The sequence below is a fragment of the Centruroides sculpturatus genome, unplaced genomic scaffold (genome assembly GCF_000671375.1).
Source record: "Centruroides sculpturatus isolate CEXI.00-Female unplaced genomic scaffold, Cexi_2.0 scaffold892, whole genome shotgun sequence".
Taxonomy (NCBI): domain Eukaryota; kingdom Metazoa; phylum Arthropoda; class Arachnida; order Scorpiones; family Buthidae; genus Centruroides; species Centruroides sculpturatus.
This window is the reverse complement of record NW_019385138.1, coordinates 110,960-137,776: the sequence shown is the minus strand read 5'-3', so window position 1 is coordinate 137,776 and position 26,817 is coordinate 110,960. Positions and strand designations below refer to the sequence as shown.

The following is a 26,817-nucleotide window of genomic DNA, read 5'->3' as shown; positions in this document are numbered from 1 at the left end:
ATTTGTTAAAATCTTTTATTTATATTCAATAAAAATTCAAAACCATACAAAATTTTGTTTACATAAAATTTAAATCTATTAAAAATAATTGTTTTTCTTGAAATAACTTAATTTCAAGAACTTATTTCTTTTTTGCTTGAATTTCCTGAAACTTTGGTAAAACATTTAAGTTGTTACTTTTGTTATTTATACTGATTCACATACCACATTATCAATAAATACTTTTAACTGGTATGTGAAGAACTAATAAAAGTTTCTTACATACTATCTGATAAAGTTTAAGTAGATAAGTCACTCCAATCAATAGGTTTCTTTCCATGTTTTTCAAGATAATCATTTGTTTTGGAGAAATGACAGCAACCAAAAAACCCTTTATTTGCAGAAAATGGAGATGGATGAGGACATTGTAAAACTAAATGTTTTTTCTGTAAAATAAATATAAGCTTATTAAGCTTAAAGGCCTCAAATATAATGCTATTGTTAATATAACAGATCATCAACATAATAATTTTAAGTTTGAATAATTTTAAGGTAATATTTACTTACTTTATCAATAAAGGAACCTTTTTTCTGTGCATATGAACCCCATAATAAAAAAACAACATTTTTTAAATTTTCATTCAGCCATTTAATAACAGCATCTGTCAAATTTTCCCATCCTTGATCTTTATGAGAGTTTGCATTGTGTGCTCTTACTGTTAAGCAGGAATTCAAAAGTAATACCCCTTAAAAATAAATATAATAATAATAATAATTTTAAAATTAAATATGCAGATTATGTCTGATTTAGTTTTATTATTTTCAATTTATTACAACTAAAAAAAGTACTGTATGTCTTATTATAGATTGTAACATTTCAGTCTATACTATTACGAGATTGTAATACTTACTTTTAACTGTATTAACATGATATATCATCATCATAGCAGATAATGTTCATAAGAAATGCAATGATACAAATATATGCCTAAATCCCAATAAATCCTGAATTAAGTTATGAGTAATTTTTAATTAATTAATTCTAGAATTTGGCTTAAAGCTCTGAAAAATTTCTCCTACTACGTAGCTTAAGACTAAATTGTTTTTACCTGTCTCAGGCTACAAGAGGAATTTGTATAGCAAAACCTACCAAACAACTTTTCGGTCAGCCAATTTAGTTTTGAATGGATAAAACTGATTTTGGCCGATTTTGTGTTTAAAGAGTTAAAACAACAAAAATTTATAATTAAAAATACTTGAAAGTGTAATGTTTACTTTTAAATATAATATTCATGTAATTTTCAGATTATTAAATAAAATTATAAATCATTTACTAGCATGTTATTCTGTTTATGTTCTTGCTCTTTAAATGACAATCATTAAATTGTCATTTAAAAAGATTATAATAGATATAGATATTTAAACTTTAGATATTGTAGATATTTAGACATTAATATAGATATTTAAACTACAAAAAGGTAAATTAAATATATAGATATATTCGAATCAGTCAAAAGTTTTCTGTTTAAGATTTGTCAATAAACTATCAATCCATTAACATAAAGGTTTAACAGCTCTACATAGAAGCAATCTATATATATTTTGCATTCAGGGTCAGTATTAAATTTTTTATCTTTCATTTCCAGAGAAGGACCCAAACAAATGGTAATTCATCAAGGCACAATCCAATTACTACATTGTGCAAGAGATATTCTTTGTTTACCAATTCTAGATTTTTTCAAACAGTTGTTCCTGCAGCTGATTTTCTTGAAGACAGGTGTGGAATTTTTTCAGCTAAATTTCTTAAAATACATGGTCTAACTTAGTTTCTTAGACAAAGATAAATCCAGTTCTGGTAGACCTTAAACCTTCCATAATTCATCTTCAGTTGATAAATCCTGAGTGGAATTTGCAAATTAGCTCTTTACTGTTTTGTTTACTTATCGTGTTTTCTCAAATTCAACAGATTTTATAGCAGTTGGCTCATCATGTGATTGTCTGTTGAAATTTCAGAGAATAAAAGTCTCAAAATATTTTTTCAACTTATAAAATTTTATAAATATTTCAAGATATTTACTGGTTTAATTCCAAAATAACACTTAAAAAGATATAAAATAGTGTAATAAGTAATTTAATTTAATCTAAAAAGAAAGTTTAAATGCAATAATGGTCTAAAGCAGGTAAATGAAAATCAGAATGACGTTTTCAATCCAATAATTGACTATGATCTAACATTTAATTGTTTACATTCCTAAGCTAAATAAATATTTATATAAATTCCTAAGTAAAGAAAGTATTATTATTAAGTAAAAAATGCAATATTATATTAGATTTTGTTCTAATTATTTCAAACTTTTTGTACTTATTACCTTGTTTAGACCAACCAGTGAGATCTCCATGATTTGGAGTTACAAAATCTGGAATATCTGTACTTAGTTCTTTAAACATATTTACTAAACTGAAATAGAATAATATAAATCATTTAATTTATATTGAAAATTTTAAACTGTTAATCTGAAGGCTAACAGTGTTACATTTTTAAACAAAGTTAGATTTACAATCAGAAATTTCAATAGAAAGTTTTAAAATTCTTTGGTTTTATCTTATAATTTTTAATTTATGAGAAAATATTTATTCTAAAATTAAATATTTAAAAATCTTTCAAAAAATTTCTTATAATTTTTACCTAGGAGGAGGAGTTACACCCTTTTGAACACTGAATGCCAAACCTAAACAACACAAATAATTACTCTTAACTCATTAATCTTTAATAAAAGAGTAGAATAATTAAAATTTTACACTGCAAATATATTTTAAAAATGAATGAATTATCTATTATTATAGTTATAATTTTAACATTCTATTATTCTAAACAAAGCTTTATCTTTATTACTATATTTAAGCAATATACAATCCCTGAACAAAAGTATTGAATATTTTGTAATTGCTGCAAAAAATTTATTTTAATCCTGAAATAATCAAACTCACAAAATATTATTGAACTTTTAATAATTGGCAAATATAATAGACATATTAGAGTACATCAAATTTCATAAAGATATTTGCATAAATTACAAAATTACACTAATTTAAACAAAGTAAGAGTTTTCATGATTCCATACTATCATGAATGTTTTTATGGAATTGTGAGAATCTGAATTTAGGATTCATGTATTTTTTTTAATTTATCAAAATGATGTAATATTTTATCACAAAAATTATACACTTTTCCATTTTTTTTAGAGGATAAGGAAATACAGTTACCTTTTTCTACATTTTATTGCCTTCAAAGTTTAGACCATATCCTATGACTAAACTCTGAACTAACCTGATTCATTGTCATATGACAAGAGATCTAACTCCTTATTGGAGATGGATTATAGTATAAAAGAGTTTAACACGTCAGATTCTGGGTGGATTAACCATGAATTAATCAATTCGTCAAGATAGAATCTGTGCCTGGTTTCCCAACTTCCACCTCCTCGATGAAACTTATTGTTGCCTCATTCATGAAACTCATATATTCTGAGGTATTATATCTAATATATTGTAAACTCTCTCTCTCAATTTAGGGGTATAGTAATTAGAGTAGATATAATGATTAGTTATGTTTAGTTGTAATTCTCTTTTTATTTTTATTAAACTTTTGTTATTTTATTATTAATTTGGTTGTTCATTTGTTTAAGATAAATAACGATTACCCTATCGACGTACCCACTACAAATTTCCACTCGAATTTAAATCCTTCCTTCTTAGATTCATTTTAAGTTTAATATTGTGAGTTAGGACGCAATATACTAATAATTTAATCCCAATGTGTCATCATCCTGACTGGACAGAAAATTCATGTTCTTTCATTTAAATATCAAAATAAAGCTATCGCTTTACTTTGATATTTAAATGAAAGAACATGAATTCTCTATTGACAAGGCGGACGAGTCTCACATTCACCATTGACAAGGTGGATGAGTCTCACAAAATCATGAAAAACATTAAACAAAAGTATGGAATATTTTAATGATTATTATAATAAAAGTTATTATATTAAAAAAATATTAATTTTACAACATGCTAAAATGAATAATACTCCTGTAAATAAATTTTATGATGTCATTATAGCAGAGCTGTGGAGTCGGTAAAAAAACACTAGACTCCGACTCCTGATAATTTTAGTAGGCTGACTCCTGAAAAATTAAATACCAAGTCATTTTATGGGTGGCAGAGGCACACATAGAGGGGTCCCCTACTCTGAACTCTGAAAGCAGCCTGGGATGTTTACCCAAATACTTTTATAGTTAGTATTTTTAATATTTAACTTATATTAATATTTATTTGTATAAAAAAATTAATTTTTAACAAATACTGTATTTACTTGCATATAAGATGAGGTTTTTATTCATTTTTCACCGCTTCAAAAACATAGATCATCCTATATGTCCATGTGAAGGACTTTTTGTGTTTTTTTCAATAATTTTTGTTCATGTATTTGCATTTTTTAATGGATGCTCATTCTATGATGTTTAAAAACAAAATTATTTTATCTGTCATTTGAATAGTTCTTGTGTATTGTCAAGACTTAAGTGAAGATGAATAGCAATAGGAAAAGCAATGCTTTTGAATTGAATTCCAAAATCACACAGGAGCCCGATATAAGTTTAAATTTATTCCCAGGTGAAAACAGATGATTATTCGGAATTCAGAATTTGGAGAAACTCATAAGTGTAATTGATGGAGAGTGGATTCGACTATTAAGAATTGGCAAAAAAGGTTCCAGACTGTCCAGCTTTACATGAACAAATTATGTCGATTTTACAAGATTTTTCCTTAAAGTTTAAAATGTCAGTAATTTTTGTGGGACAATGTGTGCATTTACGTGTATTTGATATAAAATTGAAATTGTATTAATAAATCTAATTTTCTTTATTTTGATCTTTAAAGCCACACCTCGTCCCATATGTGAGATCAGATGATCTCGCATATAGAATGAGGTGTGATTTTAAAGATCAAAATAAAGAAAATATATGTGAGTAAATACGGTATTTAATAAGAGGAAAATGGGGGCAATAAAATTCTATGTCTACATATATTCGACAGCATTTGCACTTCAATTTCACCCTTTCAGAAGTCCAACTAAAAAGTATGCAATCTAGCTACTTCAGCCCCTTGTTCAGAAAAGAAAAATATGTACTCTGATCAATTTGTCTGGCTCATTCAGAAAAATAGAGTACTTATTTAAAGCACAGATAATAAAGGAAAGATTCAAAAATATTCAAATTCAATTGGGTCAATGTAATTTAACTACTAAACACAAATACTATAAAGAACACTACATAAAACATCAACAGCACACCGCGATATATAACAACCAACCTCCAAAAAACCAATAATGGTGCGTTTTCTCAAAAAATAAACTGTCACTAACGTTTTTGAACAATAAAGTTCTTCCTCAGGTGAGAAACAGATGAAAAATTGAAGAAAAATTGATGGAACACTTTCTGAAAGAGCTCTGAAAAACTCAAAAAATAAACTGTCACTAAGACATCCTGTCGGTATGTACAACTGCTCTGTTGGTATGTACAACTGCTCTGCAGTTGTACATACCAACAGAGAACTTTATATTGGGTCACAAGATCCTGTTGGTATGTACAACTGCTCTGCAGTTGTACATAATATTTATTTAATGCCTTAGTCAAAAGGGCCTACACTCACTCCTCAACAATGCATGCTCTTAAAACCAAGCTTAACACTTTAACTCATATTGCTGAAAGCCATGGTCACCATAACCTGATAAGTAGGTTATCCAGGAGAATACTTCAACCCCAATTAGCAACGCGAACCAGTGCGCAGGAGCAAGAAACAATGGACCATAAAGACAATATTCTGGTCACGTATAATCCATATCTAGAGAAGCTTTATTCAGAAATTGCAAGAAAGAAACAAGTCTACATCACATATATGTGAGTAGCCAGGGACATAGAACTAAGTCCACGCCGCTTACGGGCACACGATCGTGAAATCGGCTCACTAATTTTTTCTAGGAGGGCTGTTAATTATGTTTAAAACTATCTGGACTGTGAAGTCTAGATCTACATCAGGATACCTTGACACCAATTAATCAGTTATTTTAAAAACAGACTTCTTGCGTAGCAACCTTTTTCTAACGGACTGCCCTGAATGGTGCAAAAACGGCCCCTTTATTTGGTCTTCCGTAATGTGTGCAAAACTCTACTCATCCTGAGTTAGTCTGGGAAAGGAAATCAACCTCCTTTCAAAAATCTGATGTTTCTTCCGTTTTTAGATAAAATCTTGTGGAAGTTTAAAATATTATTTTCTGTTATTTTAATTCTTTTCTCTACTCTGTATTTTGATTAAGATGATCCTCCCCTAAACGTTTCAGATCTCACATATAGAAGATGTCCTAATATATTTGAGCTGCTCCAAAATGTGAAGAATACTCCCAACCAGAACATGTTATCTGGAGTGTATACTATCCCATTAAAAGATCATAGATGTGATGAAGATTTAATATATGTGGCTCCACAAAGCGCTCATTGGGATGACACATAAAGAGCATAAAGTGGACATATTCCACAAGAGAATTATAACTGCTTTGGCACATTATGCCACAGATCAGGATATCCAGCCAATATTCGATGAGGCCAAGATCATCTGCACCATGCAACATACAGAGCATTTGAAGTGGATGGAGGCAATTTATATATACAAAACTGTCCAAGATAATAAGTGTATTAACAGTAAGGAGGAGTTATCCTTATCCGTAGCGTGGCAAGCATTTATATATGATGGATGTTAATACAGAGAAATTTTCAACTTCTGAGGAAGGTGCATGCGCAATGATGTTGTCACCTGCACAAGGTTTCTTTCAAATAGTTTTTCAGAGCTCTTTTAGAAAGTGTTCCATTGAATTTTCTTTAATTTTTCGTCTGTTTCTCACCTGAGGAAGAACTTTATTGTTCAAAAACGTTAGTGACAGTTTTTTTTTAGAAAACTTACCGTTATTGGTTTTTTGGAGGTTAGTTAGAACACTACATATTTAATAAATTAAGTTGATGCATTTTGTATTTAAAATAAATAAATTATAACAAAATACAAAAAGATTTTTAAAAATTAGTAAATATATAATAAATTTTCTTTCATTTAAATAAAAAACTAAAGTAAATTTAAAATGCTGGAGTCAGAGTTGACACATTTTTTCCGACTCCGACTCCTCTGGTCAGAAATTCCTCCCGACTCCACAACCCTGCATTATAGTGAAATATAAAATTGAAGTGAATATGATAATTAAGTGAAAGATGGCACCCAGTAGTAAATTAAGTGAAGATAAGAAACAGTTAACAATTTCAATGCATCATATTACAAAGCATAATAGCAAAAACATTACAATGGTCTCAAGGAACAGTTTCAAAAATAATTTCAGAGCTTAAAACATTTAGAACTGAAAAATTGGCAATGGTTTGAAAGACCAAGATTACAAACAATGTGACCGTAACTTAATTAAAATTGTTTAGGAATTTAACAGTATGTGCTCATCAAACAATTAGACAATTATAACACACCTGTTTTGTTGCTGCAATAGTTATATTCAACTAATGAAATGCAAAACATATCATTAATGGAAGAGGAAGTAGGAACAGTATTGGATTATGAGAACTTGTATCCTTCCATAAAAATAAAATCTTGCATGGATGCACTATTGGAATTCATGTTCAGCAAAAACCCTGAATTGATTTGTTACAACAATGAGGTAGTAGAGCTGGCTAACTGACTTGCTACAAATCTTGCTTTAAGTTTAATGGCCAGGCATACAGACAAAAGAGGTGAGTTTCAATGGGAAGTTTAATCTCAGGAATACCTATGTGAGTTGGTTGTTAGAAAACTGGAGAAAAGAGTTCTTTATGATTTCAGAAAAGATATTGTATACTTTAAAAGATATGTGGACAATATCTTTATCTTATGGAAAGATAACTGTAAGATAAACAAATTTGTTGATGGAATCAATGCTAACAATGATGGCCTAAAATTGAAAATGGAACAAAAAAGTTCTTTAACAGTACATTTTTCAGACAATAACATCCAGTTTAATTTAAAAAAGGGCATTTATCCACCAGTGTTTACATCAAACCAATGCACAGCCTGCTTTACATACCCTCGCAATCAAACAATCCATATTGTTATAAGCTGGCAATGTTCCGAGCTCTAATCAGAAGGGCCTTTCTATATTAATCTTAAATGTACAAACGTTTTAAATAATTTTCTATAATAAAATGGTTTTGAGTTTAATTAAAAACCATTTCATTAGAGGTATGCTGTTCTAATAAAAGAAATTTTCTTTAATGTTTTAAAAAAAAGAACTGTTATTTATTTATTTTAAGAAATAAATATTTTTATCTAATTATTTGAATTATTTTCATATTTTAATAAATATAAAACAGTAAATAGAGATACATGGCCACCTATTTTACCGCAGGTCAAAAGATGTTAGAGAACAAAAAGTTAAATGACTCATGAAGATTGACGGCTCCCATGATTACATAGAATACAAAAATGGACATTCTCAATCTGGAAACCAAAGTAGACGGACATTAAACTGTACAACAGAAGTCAGAAAGATTGAAGAATTTACATATATTCAAACAAATTTTACAATTTATAATTATATAATTATTTATACTTGAAATACTATACCATGTGCTTGATTAGGACCATGATAAGGATCTTGTCCAAGAATTACAACTTTAACCTAAAATTATTAGAATAATTTTAATTAAATTACTGCAATTTTTGTTAATAATTAATAGTTTATATACTTATTTTAATATTAAATTAATTGTATAAAACAAAACATTTAATTTTATTAACAATGTATTGTTAGGAAAATTACATCTATCTATTTTAATAGTGAATCAATTTTTATGGAAACTCTTCTATTTAGATTCAATAAGAATAAATTTCACTGTTTCAAAGAAAAACTTACACTTTTGGGCTATATTTCAATAGTTGAATTATAATAGATCATTCAATTATGCTAGAGTTCCAAAAATTTTTTTAAAAATTTATTTTTATGAATTTATTATTATATTAACAACACAGATCTGCAAGTAAAAAACTGCATAGGATTTTTATACATTTTCTTACAGATTTCAACTTGGTAAAAACAAAAAAAATACCATAAAAATTCCATCTCGTCAATTTTTTTTTGTTACACTCAAGTTTTTGTTTGTATTTAGCATAAAATTCCTAGTTAACTTAAAATTTAGTATTTTTTTTTAATTTAAAAAATGGCCTTAAAACGAAGACTTCTCACATTAATTCTATCAATTATAGCTGGACTTGGTAAAAAATAAATAAAAATGTTAATGGTTGAAGAGAGCAGTGGTAGGGGGAGGTGGGTTAAGTAGTTTTAGTGTTAGGAGGAAGGTCGCATGATCATATAGAAACAAATTAAAAGTTGATAGAGAGTAATATTACTGGTGAGGTTGAGCATGTTTTGACATGTTATCTGGGATACTAGGAATAAATATAAACAACTTGCTGTTGGATTAGATAATGTTTCAACAAGCTAAATAAGTTCAATATCTCACTGGCCATCTAATGCCACACTGAGTTTATATCCAGCATTCAAATGCTACTGTGCTTGTATTTTTATTTCTGGAATATGGCTCGCAGAGGTTGTGTAATTTCTCCTGACAGCTTCTGTTATGTTTGTGGTGAATACACAGTGAAAAGTCAACAAAGAAACATAAGTGAGTTTGTGAAGTAAGTTTATTTTGTGTATTTCAAATTGAAACTTGGAGATCAAGACAAAGCAGATTTTTGGAAACAATGGGAGAAAAGGAAAAAGAAGCACAGAACTCTTTCAACAATGTAGTGCATAAGTTTTTGGGGAAAACTAAGGACCCTGACTACAAAATCATTGTACAATGCATGCTGGCAGCAGCGTATGAAGCTCAAGGATGCAAGATGAGCTTAAAAGTTCATTTCTTACATTTTCATATTGACTATTTTCCTGAAAACTTGGAAGTCTACAATGAAGAACAGAGTGAAAGATTTTCACTCTGTTCTTCATTGTAGACTCCCAAGTTTTGTAGACTCCCAAAATTGTCACGAAATACATCCATCAAGGGCAAGCAAATTATATCTAAGTAGAGAATACAGCACCCTGCAAGCCAAAGTGTTTGAACATTACAGACCTGCACTAAAAAAATTTCAGTGTTGTGTCAGACACTGCAAATGTTCAGTACAGTACAACATAAAGTCTGTGTTTCACCAGGCACTACAAGTGACAAGTGACAAAATACAAAGGAGATTCAATATTGGTGATTCTAATTTACAGCGGTGTCTCGTATAACGTACTTAACCCGTTTCAGGTGCATGTCCGTTAAGTGAAAAGTCCGTTATACGAAATGCATTTTCCCATAGAAATACATGTTAAAACATATAATTCATTCCACAGCATAAAATAACCATACTGTACCATAAAAAAATGAAAATGGAGCATATGCCGGATAGTCAGATGTTGTGAGGAAGACATGGAGGAACACTTTCTTTACATATTCATACAGATACAGACTTTGTACACATTTCAGCGGGTCTCTTTTTATTGTTTTTTAATCGGAGTCAGATTCAGGAGAGGCTACCAGAGCTTGCAGGATCAACTCCTCTTGTTCCATCCTTTGTTTTTTGCAGCTGACTTCTTGAAAAACATGTCCAAGGTGGTCTGTTTCTCTCTCTTCTTCAACACCTGTCGGAAATGACGGGCAAGGGTGTAATTGTAGAGATCATTGATCCTGTTGGCCTCAGCTCTGTTTGGATAATGAGTGTTGGTAAACTCCTTAACCTCTCCCCATTTGACAAGGAAGTTTTTGTCAACTTTCACTCCTTCTGATGATGTCTTGCTTTGTTTCAATTGAAATCACCTTTCTGTTTTTTAGAAGCCATGATTTGCACAACACTTGAATAAATGTAAATACTCTGCACTGAGGTGATGTACTGTACGTAATAAACAAGGGAGCAAGCCAAATCCCAACAAGAGCTCTGCACTTCAGATATACTAATAAAATACAGTGGGTGATCGGTTAACGAACATAATCCGTTCCAAGACTTTGTTCGCTATCCGAATTGTTCGTTAACCGATTATCGATTTACCATAGGTTTCTATGGGAATTTGATTAATTGGTTCTGGAGACCCCCCAAAATAAAAAAATATATACTTTCTTACTACCTTTATTTATATGTATTGATGATAATAAAAATACATACATACATAGTCTTGCGTTTTTATTAGTCGTGTTTTTTTTCTGTTTGAAAGGGTTAAAGAATCTGTCTAATGTCGATTGCTTTTCTCTCTTCTTCAGGATTTTTCGTAAGTAATTAATAGCATTGCAATTGCAGAAATCCCCAAGCCTTAACCTGGTTTGGATGCCATTCTAAGACCGTTGTTCTGACATCCTCCCACTTCTTCAAAGGATCTTTAATATCAGATATCGGCATTAATCCTCTTTTTCAGAAGAAAACATATCTCGCCGAGTTTCTTGGTGTTCTTCATTCAAGAGTTCTTGGCGTTCTTCTGTCGTCAGATCCATTTCGTGTTCCATTATGAACTGTTCGATATTCTTTATTTCTCAGATGTGATTTTTGTTACTCCTTTAGCTGCTTGAGTCTTCTTGATTATACAGTATGTTTCTTAAATAAGATTGAACTTCAGCCTACTGTAGACCTGTTTACGCCATACTGCCCAGCAACATTAGGCATCTTCTGCCCACTCTCTACCTTTGCTATTATACTCTCACCTTTCAAAAAGAAAAACAGACGCAAAACTTAACAAGTGCCTACCCGACAGTCTCGTGAATACATAAAAGAATTGTTTTGTCACAAAAATAAAAGGCTGGAATTACAAGGGAAAGTTTCAAAGTTCAGAAGAATCCTATACGATCGGTATATACCGGCTTGAGCGTCGATGTCGACGTCTCCCACACTCCAAAAAGTTTTGAATTGTTGCCCGAAGACAAGGGAAGACCAATCGGTATTCATTAATTTACGTCGCTTCTTCTTGTGTTTGTTCTGTGGGGTGTTCGTTATCCGATCATGTGTTCATTGTCCGAACATAAAAATCTTTCGCGAAAGTGTTTGTTATCCGATTTGTTCGTTAACCGATCACCCACTGTATTCTAATTATACTAATATATTATAAAAATAGCAGATTGTCATCGGCAACGGCAAAAGAGTGGAAACATCATTCACACTTGTTCGCAGAAAGATCGTTGTTCACATCACGTAACTGCCGAACGAAAAGTCCGTTGTTCGCAGCGTCTGTTATACGAGGCACCACTGTATATGAAATCCAAAAATTACATTAATACAATAAAGGTAAATGTAATCCTAAACATTATTAATTTATAATTTTTCATTTATTAGTTAAAATATGTTATATGTATACAGTTCTATGGATTATGTTTCTGTTGTCAAATGACTCTATACTCATGTTTTAACTTATATGCTACAAATTTTGGAATTATATTGCAAATTATACATAATAAATTTTTAAAATAAATACCTGTAATCAATTTATGTATGTATCAATATATTTGGGTTCAATTTGTCAAAGATATAATTTATTATAGCTTTGACAAATGAAAAAAATTCAAAAATTACATTTAAATAAATTTTTCCCAAATATAATAATTATGTACATAATATTTATGTTTTAATTACAATTTCTTATTTCCTTATTATTTAAAGTATTAAATGATAAATTTATCTAATTAACAAACAACCTGCTTTATTTCACACATTCTTGTCCAAGTGAATACTTTGTCATCAGGAGGATATACAGTATATTTCTGTCGCTCTTGTCGTACAAAATCACTTAACTGAAAACAAATTAATTCAATTATATTAAATTTTTGACTCTTACTAATTTTACACAATTAGCTACTAAAATTTATTATAAAAATTAATTATTAAATTAATCTTTATAAAATTAAATTTTAAAGTAATTTTCAAAATAAATAAATATAATTATGATCAATTAATTTTTAATTATTATTCAAGAATGTTACTTAAAAGCAACTTTGATCTAGAAAATAGAAGCTAGAAGGACAGGTAGAATATTTAAAAGTTCAGAATTAAAAAAAAAAAAACACTGCAGTTTTGAAAATTGTCCAAGTCAAACTGTTTTTTTATTTATAACAAATAATTTAAATTAGCGAATTACATTTATTAATTTAAATAAATAAATAAATTTATAATTACTTTTTGAAAATATTCCATTGAGAACTGACTCTCAAGTGCTTTAAACCAACTTATTCCAATATTTGATAATGCTGGCATCTTCTTTGCCTGTAATTTTATTTTTGCAGTCATTTTATTTTCTTCTATGCGATTATTTTGCTGTGGAGAGAGTACATCATTGGTCTTGTCAATTTCAGATGTTCTCTGCTTCTTCACTGGTTGTTCCTATAAAACAAAGGCATGATTCAAAAGCTTCAATAAATTACAAATCATCAATTAAAAGTAACATTATAACATAAACTTTTATTTTAATAACTATTTTAAAATATTATATAAAAATAAATTACAAGTTTAGATATTTCAGATAATAAACTACAAACAACATAGATATATAATATTGAAACAGTTTTTAAATCTTAAACAAGTCATAATAGATATTCTTAAGTGCTAAAATTATTGTTTCCATGTCAATTGTTGATCTAAAAAAATTAATAATAATAATAATTTCTGTGGTCACCACCTGGTTACAGTGGGAGACCCAGTAATTTTCCTGATCCATAGAGCAATGCAGATTGGAGGACAAGTTCCTGACACCATACCAGTAAGGTCTAAAGGAAAAAATGAAGCTAAGAGTGACTACACACACATTGTGTGTAGATATTTACCATGGTAATACCAGGTCTAAGTGTGACACAAGCTTGGACATCTCCCATGTTAAAAAGGTCTGCATTCATGAGTTAGGCAGATGCTCACATTCGAAAAATAGGCTCCAGTCTCTCTTGGTTACTGGTGCCAAAGCAGCATTGGCCCAAACATGGTTACTGCAATGCCCATACCAGTTGTGAGAAACTGGCCGAACATTGATGCTTCTGATTGCAATCCAGCCGAAAACCACTAAGGCAGGTAAACCTTGCCAATGGATGAAATGGACATGAGAAACGAATGACTTTAACATCTGTATTTACTACACCATTTCAAAACAGACATAACAGCATACAATCACTTAGTATACAGAATATCACTTATTCTCACAATAATATCCTCATCTCACTGTCACTGTACAAAGGGTTATTGATCAAAAAAGAACAATTATACATAACAACCTTATACCACAAACAACACTAGACCATATCAAACGAAATTGCATAACAGTTACACCAGTATCAACAATGATCACATAATCCTTCAGGCTGTAAGGAACCAAGTCTGAGCGTTATTTTTAATTACTTTTTATTTTGCTTTTTATTTTATTTTTATTTGGGGCTTATGTTTTGTTAAGACGAAAGTTTCCTCACCACTCACCTTAGAAAGTTAAAAATAGAAGAAAGAAATAAAACCAACTCACCAACGATAAAAAGCGCCATAGGAAAAAAACTCATGCACATTTGCGCTCCCAAGCGGAAAAAAAAGGTAAGTCCGCACTGAGAAGAGAGGGGAGACCCCACAAGCACAACTTGCTAAACCTTAAAGAATAAAACATCCTGAAAATTGTCAAAAAGAATAATGTAAAAGGTTAGCGAGTATTGTCAAAAAATAGCAAAAAGGAAAAGTTCAATGTTAGAGATAAGTATGTAAATGAGGGGAGTGGTCTCAATCAGAATTGTGACGTTACCTCATAGTATAAAGCCCGTACCTCAAGCGAAGATGACTGAGGTGAGCTTCTGTTAGCAACAAGCATGGTGAGCTTTGTAGCAGTGAACGACAGAGGTGTCCGATAGCAATGAAGGGGTTCCAAGGCGATTAGAAGTTATTCGATTTGTGGATCAAAGATTGGAGAAAGTCTTGAGAGTTAAGGAAAAAGGTTCCTAGTATATTGAGGTGACAATTAGGACCTTAGTTCATAAGACTTGTTGTACATAGGTTAAGTCTTTGAATTTTTTTGTTGAATTCCAAAGGGGAATAGATTTAAGTTAGCAAATAGATTTATTTGAATTTGTCGGATTGATTCTTATTGTTGATTTTCTTTGAATAAATTGTTGGTTGATTGTTACTAAATTTTATACATTCATAATACAATATTTAATAATAATTCATTATTAGAATTATTATTAAATATTGGATTGTTTTTTGACTAACTTTGTAAATATTTATTTTGGTACATGCTTAAAGTGCAGGCCTGGCACATTAACGCAAATCCACATAAAGTATCCATTAGGTAATGGCTATTTCCAGCACACAGTTCATGTCAATAATTGTTGTAAAAGGCATAAAAATATAGTACTTTATAAGGCTCATGAAGATACTTGCATTGACAATGCTGTTCCTACCACCACTATTTTCACTGATGCTGACAATATCAACACTTCTTCACTGCCTGAAATAGATTCAGATTTAACTCATACCTCTCTCTCTTCTTTTCCAGGAAACACTCACAAAATTTACAGGCACTGATCCTGCACAACAGCCACAAATTCTGAAAATTAACACATGTTAACTAGTAGCGACAACTCTACATTATATGAACACTTACAAATTACCAGATTGCACTCATTCTATTTCTACACTCTTAGACATTTGCACACTAATTTATACAGGTGCAGTCACAGTAGTGACCTACCATGGACTAAAGCTGCATCCACAGACAGAAGTACACAAATCAAAAACACTTTGGAAGCCTGTTTGGCAACAAAGAATACAAACATAAATAAACAATATTATACAGCAGCTAGGCAGGCTGAAATAATATGCTAATAACAAAATAACACCTAAATTATTGAAACAACTAAAAAAATTTTCAAGAAAATTAAAACACACAAAGCATGAACTACACAATGTCCATATCACAAAATACATTGACAAACTGAAACAAAAACTAAAACCAAAGCATGGCAACTCAAACATTACAAAATTTTCTCTGTAGGGAAACAACAAAATACATTATTCACAAAGAAAAAATTTTTCTGCAGGTAAATTAATGCCAAATCCACTACTGATTCCCAACACAATGGCATGCCAACATGAAGAAGAACTCACAAATTATTGGTCTTTTCTTGGTCTACTGCTATCATGCAAAATGTTGAAGCAGACTGATCAAGGACATTCAGAACACATCTAGTATGCACTGTTTTGAAATAAATACACAAGACATCTGTAGCACAATGCAGAAAGCACGCAACTGGACAACACCTAGTGTAGACAACATTCACAATTTCTGCTACAAAAATTCGTACTTCTGCACCAGAAACTGGTTAATATTTAATTCATATCAACAACAATCCACAAGACATGCCAATTTTTTCACACAGAGCATCACCTACATGAAACCAAAAAACAACACCAAAGACCCTGTACAGAATCTTGTACATGTCTTCCAACACTGTACAAGATTCTTACCTCTTGCATTGCAAACAAAATATACAATCATATGATGAACATGACATTCTTAGGGTATGTTCTACATGGCAGCATCCAGCAGAAAGAATCTTTGTATGTACTGTACTTCCAACTTGCAAGTGACCTCTGTACAGAGTGGATGCATGTTCTTTACAAAATGGCTGTGAGATGACTTCATCAAATGCTTGCTATAGAAAATATGACAAGCATTAAAAATAAAATTAAAATTAATTAATTTAATTTAATTAAATTAAAATGTTAAATTTGAAAGGTAAATGTTATCACTAACTAGGTACACAACAAATATAAAGAATCTTCTTAGAATAAGTTTTAAAAACGTTTTATTTTTAAAATGTTCCATTTACAAAATCACAAATTATTAAATTACATAAAAATTATTAATTAAAGTATATACAACATATATACACAATTTATTTGTCATTCTGTTTTCATTCATCTACAAAATCAGCCATTTTCTTCTTTGGAAGTACAAGTAGTGGAAGTGGCATCATTAGAGAGGTTGAGGCGCATGTTTTAAATATGTAAACGTGTACGTGTGACGTTTGGCGCCGCTTTCTCGTNCGAACACGTAAGCTGAACAATAGTGTGGAGAGAGTGAGTAATCAAAAGTTGCATGGCGCTCAAACAAAAGACAAATCAACGAGATTTGAAAATCACGTAACTCCGGGTTCGCGTAACTCGAGGTATTACTGTAGTGGCACAACTCAAAAAAAATAGTTCTTCCAGAACTGCCTTTTAAAAGTTTCTTTTATTTCTGCAAGGCTTTGTCATGATCTTGGATTTTTAAAATTTTCAAATCTTTATTTCCAAAAAAGATTGAAAATGTTAAAAATCCAAGATCATGACAAAGCCTTGCAGAAATAAATGAAACTTTTAAATGGCTGTTCTGGAGGAACTATTTTTTTTCAGTTGTGCCACTATTCTTGTGCACCAACGAAATATTCAAGACAAATTAGTCTAGAATTGATTAATTTTATGTAGAAAACCTTTCAAACAGCCGTACCCCCTAAATTGCACAAAATAATGTTTAAATAAAGTTCAATTGCCATGGAATTTGGCCTTCATTTACAACAGTATTTCTCAATGGGGCAATATCGCCCCATGTGGGCATTTTTCCATGTTGAGGGGGAGATTAGTAACAATTTATATTTTAGGGGCAAAAAACAATTTTCTGGGCAATATAGTAAAACATTATATTAAGAATAATTAGATATTTTATTCGTTATATCATACAATAATTAAACAAATNATTTTTCCATGTTGAGGGGGAGATTAGTAACAATTTATATTTTAGGGGCAAAAAACAATTTTCTGGGCAATATAGTAAAACATTATATTAAGAATAATTAGATATTTTATTCGTTATATCATACAATAATTAAACAAATAACATTATACTAGCCACTAGTATATTCAATGCAGTATGAATTTGGTGTTAGTCTTGGCCCTCGGCATTGGTATTTTGTAGTGAAGGGAGCGATACTATGTAACGGTTTTACTGAAGGGGGCGACAATTCGTTAGAGGTTGAGAAACGCTGATTTACAAAATAATCCATAAATTCTTCTCTCACTTTTTTGCCAAAAAACTCATGTTTCCTGGATTATTTCGAACCAATCGCACCATTTTTGAGTCTTCTATATTAATGTATATCCTAAAATAGTAGTTCTGACATCAGTATTTTCGTGATCGAAACATTCTGGAGGAGAATAAAAATTTGGCATTGATTTCATTAAAAAGTTGTGCAAAATGCAATTAGCCATTACAACTGATTCAATTTTATGTGGTTGTAAATTAATTGTGGTGTGAAATATTTGAAATCTTGATGCCAAAATACCAAACGCATTCTCAACAATGCGTCTTGCTCGCAGCCGAATGGCTGAGTGGTCAAGGTGGCAGCCTACCGCTCTCGGGGACCTGGGTTCGAATCTGAACAGGTCGAGAAATCCCCAGGAATTTTTCGGGGGTGCTCCGTTCAGATATGTCGGGCCTCGTCCCTCAACACTCGGCAGCCCCATTGTGGGCCTGGCCGAACCCATAATGGGCTTGCAAAAAGAGGCCCTCTTAGTGCCCACAGGGCAGAAAGAGTTAAAAAAAATATATATGCGTCTTGCTCTTGATACGCAATAATTATATATTTTCCTATCTTGGGAAATGAGATCTGCTTGTCAAAACAGTTTCATCATGTCTACCCTCAAAGGAAAGGCATTGTCAACTACAAATACATAGGGCATACTTCTACTACTCTTTCTGACTTTACTTTCAACAGGAATGTTTAACTTATTGTTTTCAAGTTTTTCAAAAAACTTGGTGTTTTTTTAGAACACCTGTCTGAAACTCTACTATTGGTACCAAAATCACACATGATGAATTGATATTTCTCATCCACAATAGCCAGTAAACCATGCTGTGTCTTCCTTTGTAATTACAAAATTCTGATCCACTTCCACTTGGAGGAATAATGATACGGTTTCCATCCATTGCTCCAAGGCAATGTGGAAAATTCCATTTTTCTTCAAAAAGTTTTGCTGTATTGATCCATTCTCTTTCTGTTCATGGAAACTAAAAAAGAAAAGAAAAAAGAATAAATAACTTATTATTTTATGTTAATTTTTTAAATTAATAAAATTAAGTTAAAAGACAATCAATTTCCTTTACTACATTAATAAAATTGTTATTTTAGGAATATGCTACGCATAATACAATGCAGGAGAATCATAACAGCGAAGAAATTATTATTACTCCATCAATAATTGCAACACAGAATGATAATTTAACAGAACCTTCAGGTACTCCAGTACAGACACGACGCTGCTGTCCCCCTAAACGAAGTCAAGTGGATCAAGAATCATTGACTAATGAAATTTTATTAACTGTGAAAAATCATTTTAAGAAACCACATGTTCAAGATGATCGTTTTGATATTTTTGGAAAAAATGTTGCAATGAAATTGCGTGGACTCCCAAAGCAACAAATGCTGTTTGCTGAAAAGCTAATAAACGAAACTTTGTTTGAAGCGGAGATGGGAACTTTAACTTCATTGCATAAATTGGTGTATGAACAGCAACACTTGCCACATCAATTTATTCGCTTTCAATCACCAATTTCTACCGGTTTCGAAATTAGTCCCTGTTCTAGCACTTCCGGGAGCAAGAACAATATCAGAGAGGATCATTTTAATTAATAATCACCATGTTAAAATGACATAGTTTCATTTGTTTTAAATTTTAATTATGTCATTCTAACATGGTGATTATTAATTAAGATTATCCTGTCTGATATTGTAATTTGTATATGTTTATATGTAATTTGACATTTTTGTACATTATGACAATAAATATTTTATTAAAAAGAAAAGTTTGTTCTTACCTTTAAATAATCTTTATGAAGGACTTTGTAAATAGCATCATATGTTTCAGGTATGATGTAGCCAAGGACTTGAGGTGATATTACTGTTGAAAATTTGAAATCTTCAAAACTTCTGCCAGTTGCCAAATATCTTAAGGTCGCCATGAGCCTTTCATGTGGTGAAATTGCTACTCGCATTACAGTATCTTGTTTTTTTTATAATTGGTGTAACCAATGATAATAGATTTAAATATGTTTCTTCGTCCACTCTTTACATCATAGACTTCTATGCACATGTTTTTTCCCACGAGTTTTAATACAATTTGTTGCCAATATACATCCAAGAACAGCCAGTATGTCGTCATCAGATGCCATGGCCGACTGACTAACCAAGAGATTTTCCTCCTCATGTGTGGGCAATAGGAAATTCTGAATTTCCTCAAAGGATTTCCTTAACGAGTATGGGCCCCTTTACACAGAGTTCAACGTGGGAGTTTGTGGACCCTCTTTCAGAGAAAGAGGCGGTTGGGACTGATTGGACCCAGTTACACCTTCTCCGTGTTAGAAAAACACATTACACCCAAATTTACAGGATGGTCACCTGGGGAAGGACTTGACCTGACTCCGGGGAGGATGGTCTAGATCAGCGCTGTCCAACTTATCATAGCCCGCGGGCCATATTTTTTTCACCANAAAAGTATGAAATTTAATAATTCAATTATTATAAATATTGTAATAATTTTTATAGTTGTTTACTTTCCCAGCTGTTATAACAGAAAGAAAGTATGGCAATCCAGCAAAAATGACTGCTCCAGATTTTTACAGTTTTGGACTCAGAACACCTCGAAACGTCGAGAAATAAAAAAAATTCAGGAGTAATTTCTGTATTATGGATGGATGTTTGTGTACTTGTGTATGGGGGGGGACACGATTTTTTTCACCCTATTTGAAGCTTAATAACTCCTGTGCTTTTTGTCAGAACTTTCTGAAATTTTGCAGGGAGGTTTGTATATTAGGGGGATTGATGCTATTAAATTTTGGTGGTTAAAGATTGAGGGGGTGAGGAGATAATGGAGGTTGTGTGTATCATCAGTAGGGTTGGACTTAATGATAATTTTACTTGTTATTAGCATTTACAGTTTTTTAGAAAACTCATCCCTGCCCTCAAAATTAAGCTTTTTGCTGTTTTATAATAGTTAAAAATATAGCAAGTTTTTAAATAAAATATGATAACAGATGGTGTCACTAAAATTTTAAATGTTGCTGGGAAAGTTGAACAACTCTCACTGATTTATTTTATTATGGATTAACATTGAAATATGTTCAACCTTTATAAACCGAAATTTATTTCTCTAATTTCCTCAAACACAGTTGATACATACATATCTAATGTCATTTATACTCAATGTACCTTGTATATATGAAAAACTTTGTACTGAAAATCTCTGTAAATCATTAGAAATAAATGTATAATTTCTATGAAAAGTTGAAAAATTCAAACATTTGTTTGAATTTGTCAAACATATACAGTATTCTATTTAATATGTAATCATTTACATCAAAACAGACTTTTTAAAACTTGAAAATTTACATTACAAAATGACTAAATGAAAGACTTAGGAACTTACAGAACTTATGATTTATTACTACCTATTTATAAGAAAAACAGACTAATTTTAAACAGACTTATAACTTAGCAAAATATAAATTACAATAATTAAAAATTAATTTTTAATTGACATTGTAAGTTTTAAATTAAATTTCTGCTTGAAAATGGAAAATTTTATTTATAGTGTCTTTCACATGAGAAAAATCTAATCTCTACAACAGACTATGTCTCCATATTAGAATTTTTCTTCTTTTTTAAATAAAAATAAAGGCTGATAAAAATATGCAGGCTGACTTGCCATTCAATGATATTTTAGTTGGGATAGCTGATCAGTTTTCTTTTATTTGATGGTTTTTTGTATTTTTTCTATTAAAACTTTCTGTATTTTTCTATAAATAAAATTTTGTAAAAAAAATAAAATTAACAAATTCTAATGTGGAGATATACCATAAGAAAATTTATAAACTGACATCAATAAGATCAAGCATAAGCTCTTAGGACTTTTGATACTTATATTTTTACATATTATAAAACTACTGTATATTCAAAAAATAAATTAAATTTATCCCCACAACCATCAAGTGTAGAGTACCTAGATTAAGGTGACCAGATGTCCACTTTTGACAAGACAGTCCGATTTTTAACAATTTGTCTCGCATCCCAGTGTTTTAAAAAAGTTCCAACTTTTTGGAAGGATTAAATTTTTGTCAATTATGTGTCATAAACTTGCATTTTATGTTTAAGATTTGGTAAAGATCATTTCGTATTGTGGCTGTATGCCATATATATTTTGTTCTAATTTTTGTATATTTTCCTTTCTTTCACGAGTATATTGTTTGTCCCTTATAGAAATTTCCTTCCAACCCTTCTACTCGGGTGGTAGTGACTAATCCCTTCAGAACAAAAGAGAGGAATGTGACCCTGAGGGCTGTGTGTGTGTGGGACTCTGACAAGATAGGATGGACAAAAATTACAATATAATATAATTTTAAATTACATTAGTTTTTAGATTTTTAACATAATAAGCAACAAAAGAGAATGCAAGTTCAACGATGATCTAAGAAGTGAATTTCCATTTATTAAGAAAACCAAAAGCGATCACATAGTAAAATGTGAGAAATGTAATGGTGAATTTTCTATTTTGCATGGCAAGAAGAATATTTCAAAGCATTTGGAGACATAGAAACATAAAAGGTATTTAAATATTGCTGCGTCTTCCTAAAAAATACAGGACTTTTTTCGACCTTTCGAATTTTACGACATTTTAAACAATAATTTATTTTTAAAAATTCACTCATATGAGAAATATGTAAAAGAATAGAGTTTTTAGAAATAAATACTTTTTCTTGCCATACATCTAATAATAGACAGATGTCGTCGTCTCTCCAGATGTCTTTTTTATTTCTCTGTCGATAGCCCGACACGTGTTCCGTAGCCATCTTGTATTTTCTCGCGCGCGTGGGATTGTGGGATCTCTTTATGACTGGATCTAGTTTAATCCTTTGAAACTGCCTGACCTTGAGGAACTTCGGAATTTCCTATTGATCACAAACGAAGAAAAGCTCTCAACAGAGCCGTAGCTAGGTTGGGGTAAGTAGGGCACGTGCCCCGGGCGCCACTAGCAGAGGGGCGCCAAATGGTTTCCAAGGAAACAAGGTTTGTTTCTGGAGGGGAGGGACGAGGGAGGGGGTCGCCAATATAGTGTCGTACCTCGGGCACCAGTTATGTTCGCTACGCCATTGTCTGACACAGCGCAGGAAAATCAAATGGTTTTTCGATTCTACTCCGATGGTCGGCACAGTCCGCCGAAGCTGTTAAATTTCCCCCCCCCCCCACTACCAGGAATTATAAAGGTCAGGCATGCATGCTTAATCCTCAAAGGATTGACTTAACGAGTATGGGCTCCCTAGCTACTCAGGTGGTCGGCACGGTTCGCCGAAACTGTTAAATTTTCTCCCTGCACACTTCCAGGAATTACTCAAAATCAGGCATGCATGGTTACGTAATCCTCAAGGGATTAACTTAACGTGTATAGTCACAATCTAGATCGAAATGCTCGGTGCGAACGGGGTATTAATTAAAATCTGGTCACCTTAACCCAGATTATCAGCTTAGGACACACGTGTCATCCAATGGCGTAGCGAACATAACTGGCGCCCCCTCTCCTCCCCTCCCCTCCCCTCCCGAAACAAATCTTGTTTGTCTTGGAGACCATTTGGCGCCCCTCTGCGAGTGGCGCCCGGGGCATAATAGGTCCCCTTGCCCCCTCGCTACGCTAGTGGGTCTTCTTTCCGTATTCCTTGATATCTCTATCTTCTGCTTCCCAGCTCTTCTCGAATGACGATTTTTTCCCTTTCCTCTGGCGCCAGTCCCCTTTGACCAATCCGGTGTCACCCCTATTCTCTAGTGACCCATGGGACCATTGGGTCAACCAATTACGATGAGGTCAACAGAACAAAGGCCGAAGGTGAAATTTATGAAGAGAAAATGGTAGAAGAAAGAGAAAAAGAGAGAAAAAAAAACAAGGCTCAACAAGCCACACACTGACAATTAGATAACAAATCAAGTGGCTTTAATAACTATCGCTCGCTCGGGAGTATTTAAATTAATTAATTAATTTAAATCAGAATCACAAATTACATTTTAACAAAATAAACAACTGCGCGAGAAGCGTCAAATTTGAACGAGCTAGTGCACCGCCTGCGCGCACCATTCTCGTTCATTCGCGAAGAGCGTGAGACGCGGACGAGATTGTTTGATATGAATTGATTTATTTTTATTTTTAAATTTAATGATTGGCGATTTTGCGCGCCCTCCTTTGAAAGGCGCCCGATGCACGTGCCCTACTTGCCCCACCTTAGCTACGCCTCTGGTGTCATCGCCGCCATGTTATGTCGACTGTCATCACGTGGCCTATGGGTTTACATTAAGAAATGAAGATTATTTCAGTTTAATAAAGTATTTTATTCGTTTTTTTATTCAAGAATATGAGGGACGGATGAAACTTACAGGCTCGATATAAGTTTTAAATCTCTAGCATTTGTATTTTTAAATAAAAAATTATTTTGTTTACTTATTATAAAAACTTTTAAATCGAAATTCCAAACGTTGTTTTAAAGCAAACGTAAGAAATCAGTCAGTAATTAATGAAATAGATATTCGGCTTGTCAAAACTATTACTGTATTTACTAATTTGACAGGATTTAATGTTGGAATGAACAACGTACGCAACATGCAAAGGTAAAGCTGGGTTGGCCTGACGTAACTCATCTCCTCTCTCCCGAGAAAGCTTTTGAGAGTTTTATTAATAGTTCTTTTTTTAATTTAACGTATAGTCTTCATATCGTAAAAACTATCCATTTTTTTTCTTTAAATAAAATAAAATCACAGTAGTTTGTTCTTACACTCGCTGGAGTAAAGAAGTGTTTCTTTTATGTGTTATTTTGCTATTTCACTACGTAAAACTTTTAACATCAATGCTATTATATTGAAATACTTTAATATAATAATCAACCAAATAAAAATTATCATATTTGTATCTATATTGCAATATTATATGATAAAAAGTAATTTAATTAATTAATAAAATTTTCCCCGGTCGTAGATCGTGAAAGGATAGGGGGAAATTGACCGCCGGGGAGAGAGAGTTCGACCACCCACGTTAAAGAAATCCTTTGGGGAATAACCGTGCATGCCTGGCCTTTAGGAATTCCTGCTAATGGGGGGGTGGAGCTGTACACGCCAGCGGAGTAGAAACGATAAACCATTTGATTTTCCTGCACAGTTTTGGACTGCTCGGGTCGACCGTAACGTGTCGTTCGGTTGTGAGAACAATGTCACGTAAATTTTTGGAGGAATTTTTAAAAATTTACGAGAGCGAACCATGCCTTTGGAATCTTAAAAATAAAGAATACTTTGATAGAAACAAGAAAGAAGCTGGTTATCGCCGTTTAATCGAAAAACTAAAAGAAAAGGAGCCAGATGCTGATAGAGAAAGCGTTATAAAAAAAATTAACAATATCAGAAGCGCATACAGAAAAGAACTCAAAAAAATTAAAGCATCAATCAAATCAGGAACTGATGAGATATACGAACCAAGGTTGTGGTATTTCAAATTATTAAGGTAAGCTTAAATTTTTAACAATAAGACGATAAATGAAGCAATTTATTTAGTTGTTTGTATTTTAAATTTAAATTAGGTTTTTAGATAACCAATATATGCCTCGAAGCAGTCGCTCCAACATAGATAGTGACGATGATGCAGACATTGAGGTGTCGTAAAATTTGTTTTTTAATATAATACAGTACTTATATTTGTGTCGTAAGAAAAAAAAATTAATATAAAAATAAGATGATAAATGAAGCAATTTATTTAGTTGTTTGTATTTTAAATTTAAACTGGGTTTTTAGATGACCAAGATACGCCTCGAAGCAGTCGCTCCAACATAGATAGTGACGATAATACTGACATTGAGGTATTGTAAAATTTGTCTTTTAATATAATACTGTACTTATATACTTACATTGCTCATTTAAGTATTTATGCAGAGTTAAAAGTACAAAATTTTTATTATTTTAATGGCAATACAGTTTTTGGTTCAATTACAACGTTGATAATGTTTAAATAAAGTTCAATTGCCACGGAATTTGCCCTTCATTTACAAAATAATCCATAAATTCTTCTCTCACTTTTTTTGCCAAAAAACTCGTGTTTCCTGGATTATTTCGAAGCAATCGCACCATTTTCGAATCTTCTGCATTATATCCTAAAGTAGTAGTTCCGACATCAATATTTTCGTAATCGAAACATTCTGGAGGAGAATAAAAACTTGGCACTGATTTCATTAAATAGTTGTGCAAGACGCAAGTAGCCATTACAATTGATTCAATTTTATGTGGTTGTAAATTAATTGCCGTGTGAAATATTTGAAATCTTGATGCCAAAATACCAAACGCATTCTCAACAATGCGTCTTGCTCGTGATACGCGATAATTATATATTTTCCTATCTTGGGAAATAAGATCGGCTTGTCCGAACGGTTTCATCATGTCTACCCTTAAAGGAAAGGCGTCGTCAACTACAAATACATAGGGCATACTTCTACTACTGTTTCTGACTTTACTTTCAACAGGAATGTTTAACTTATTGTTTTCAAGTTTTTCAAAAAACTTGGTGTTTTTTAGAACACCTCCGTCTGAAACTCTACCATTGGTACCAAAATCACACATGATGAATTGATATTTCGCATCCACAATAGCCAGTAAAACCATGCTGTGT

At 31.8% G+C, this 26,817-nt stretch overlaps 3 protein-coding genes across 4 annotated transcripts; 1 reads left to right on the top strand and 2 right to left on the bottom strand.

The window, feature by feature from the left end:
- Nucleotides 1-53: 53 nt before the first annotated feature.
- On the bottom strand, nucleotides 54-23,496 carry LOC111635303 (uracil-DNA glycosylase-like). 2 transcript variants are annotated; one of them, XM_023380234.1, is made up of 8 exons: nucleotides 22,895-23,496; nucleotides 13,252-13,455; nucleotides 12,774-12,869; nucleotides 8,686-8,740; nucleotides 2,666-2,708; nucleotides 2,349-2,437; nucleotides 547-725; nucleotides 54-425 (listed from the first exon to the last, which is right to left on the bottom strand). In XM_023380234.1, exons 1-8 carry the CDS (start codon nucleotides 22,976-22,978, stop codon nucleotides 279-281), a joined length of 897 nt encoding a protein of 298 aa, XP_023236002.1. In that variant the 5' UTR covers nucleotides 22,979-23,496; the 3' UTR covers nucleotides 54-278. The 2 variants fall into 2 exon arrangements, with proteins under 2 accessions (XP_023236002.1, XP_023236003.1); XM_023380235.1 differs by lacking the exon at nucleotides 22,895-23,496 and adding an exon at nucleotides 16,564-16,774.
- A 1,765-nt stretch (nucleotides 23,497-25,261) lies between these two features.
- On the top strand, nucleotides 25,262-25,820 carry LOC111635305 (the record flags this gene model as incomplete). The annotated part of the gene is made up of 2 exons (XM_023380237.1): nucleotides 25,262-25,662; nucleotides 25,739-25,820. Coding segments are annotated over 2 exons (483 nt in total), but the record flags the coding sequence as incomplete, so codon positions are not given.
- Nucleotides 25,821-25,999: 179 nt separating this feature from the next.
- On the bottom strand, nucleotides 26,000-26,810 carry LOC111635304. Its single transcript, XM_023380236.1, has one exon. It carries the CDS (start codon nucleotides 26,808-26,810, stop codon nucleotides 26,160-26,162), a length of 651 nt encoding a protein of 216 aa, XP_023236004.1. The 3' UTR covers nucleotides 26,000-26,159.
- Nucleotides 26,811-26,817: the final 7 nt, after the last annotated feature.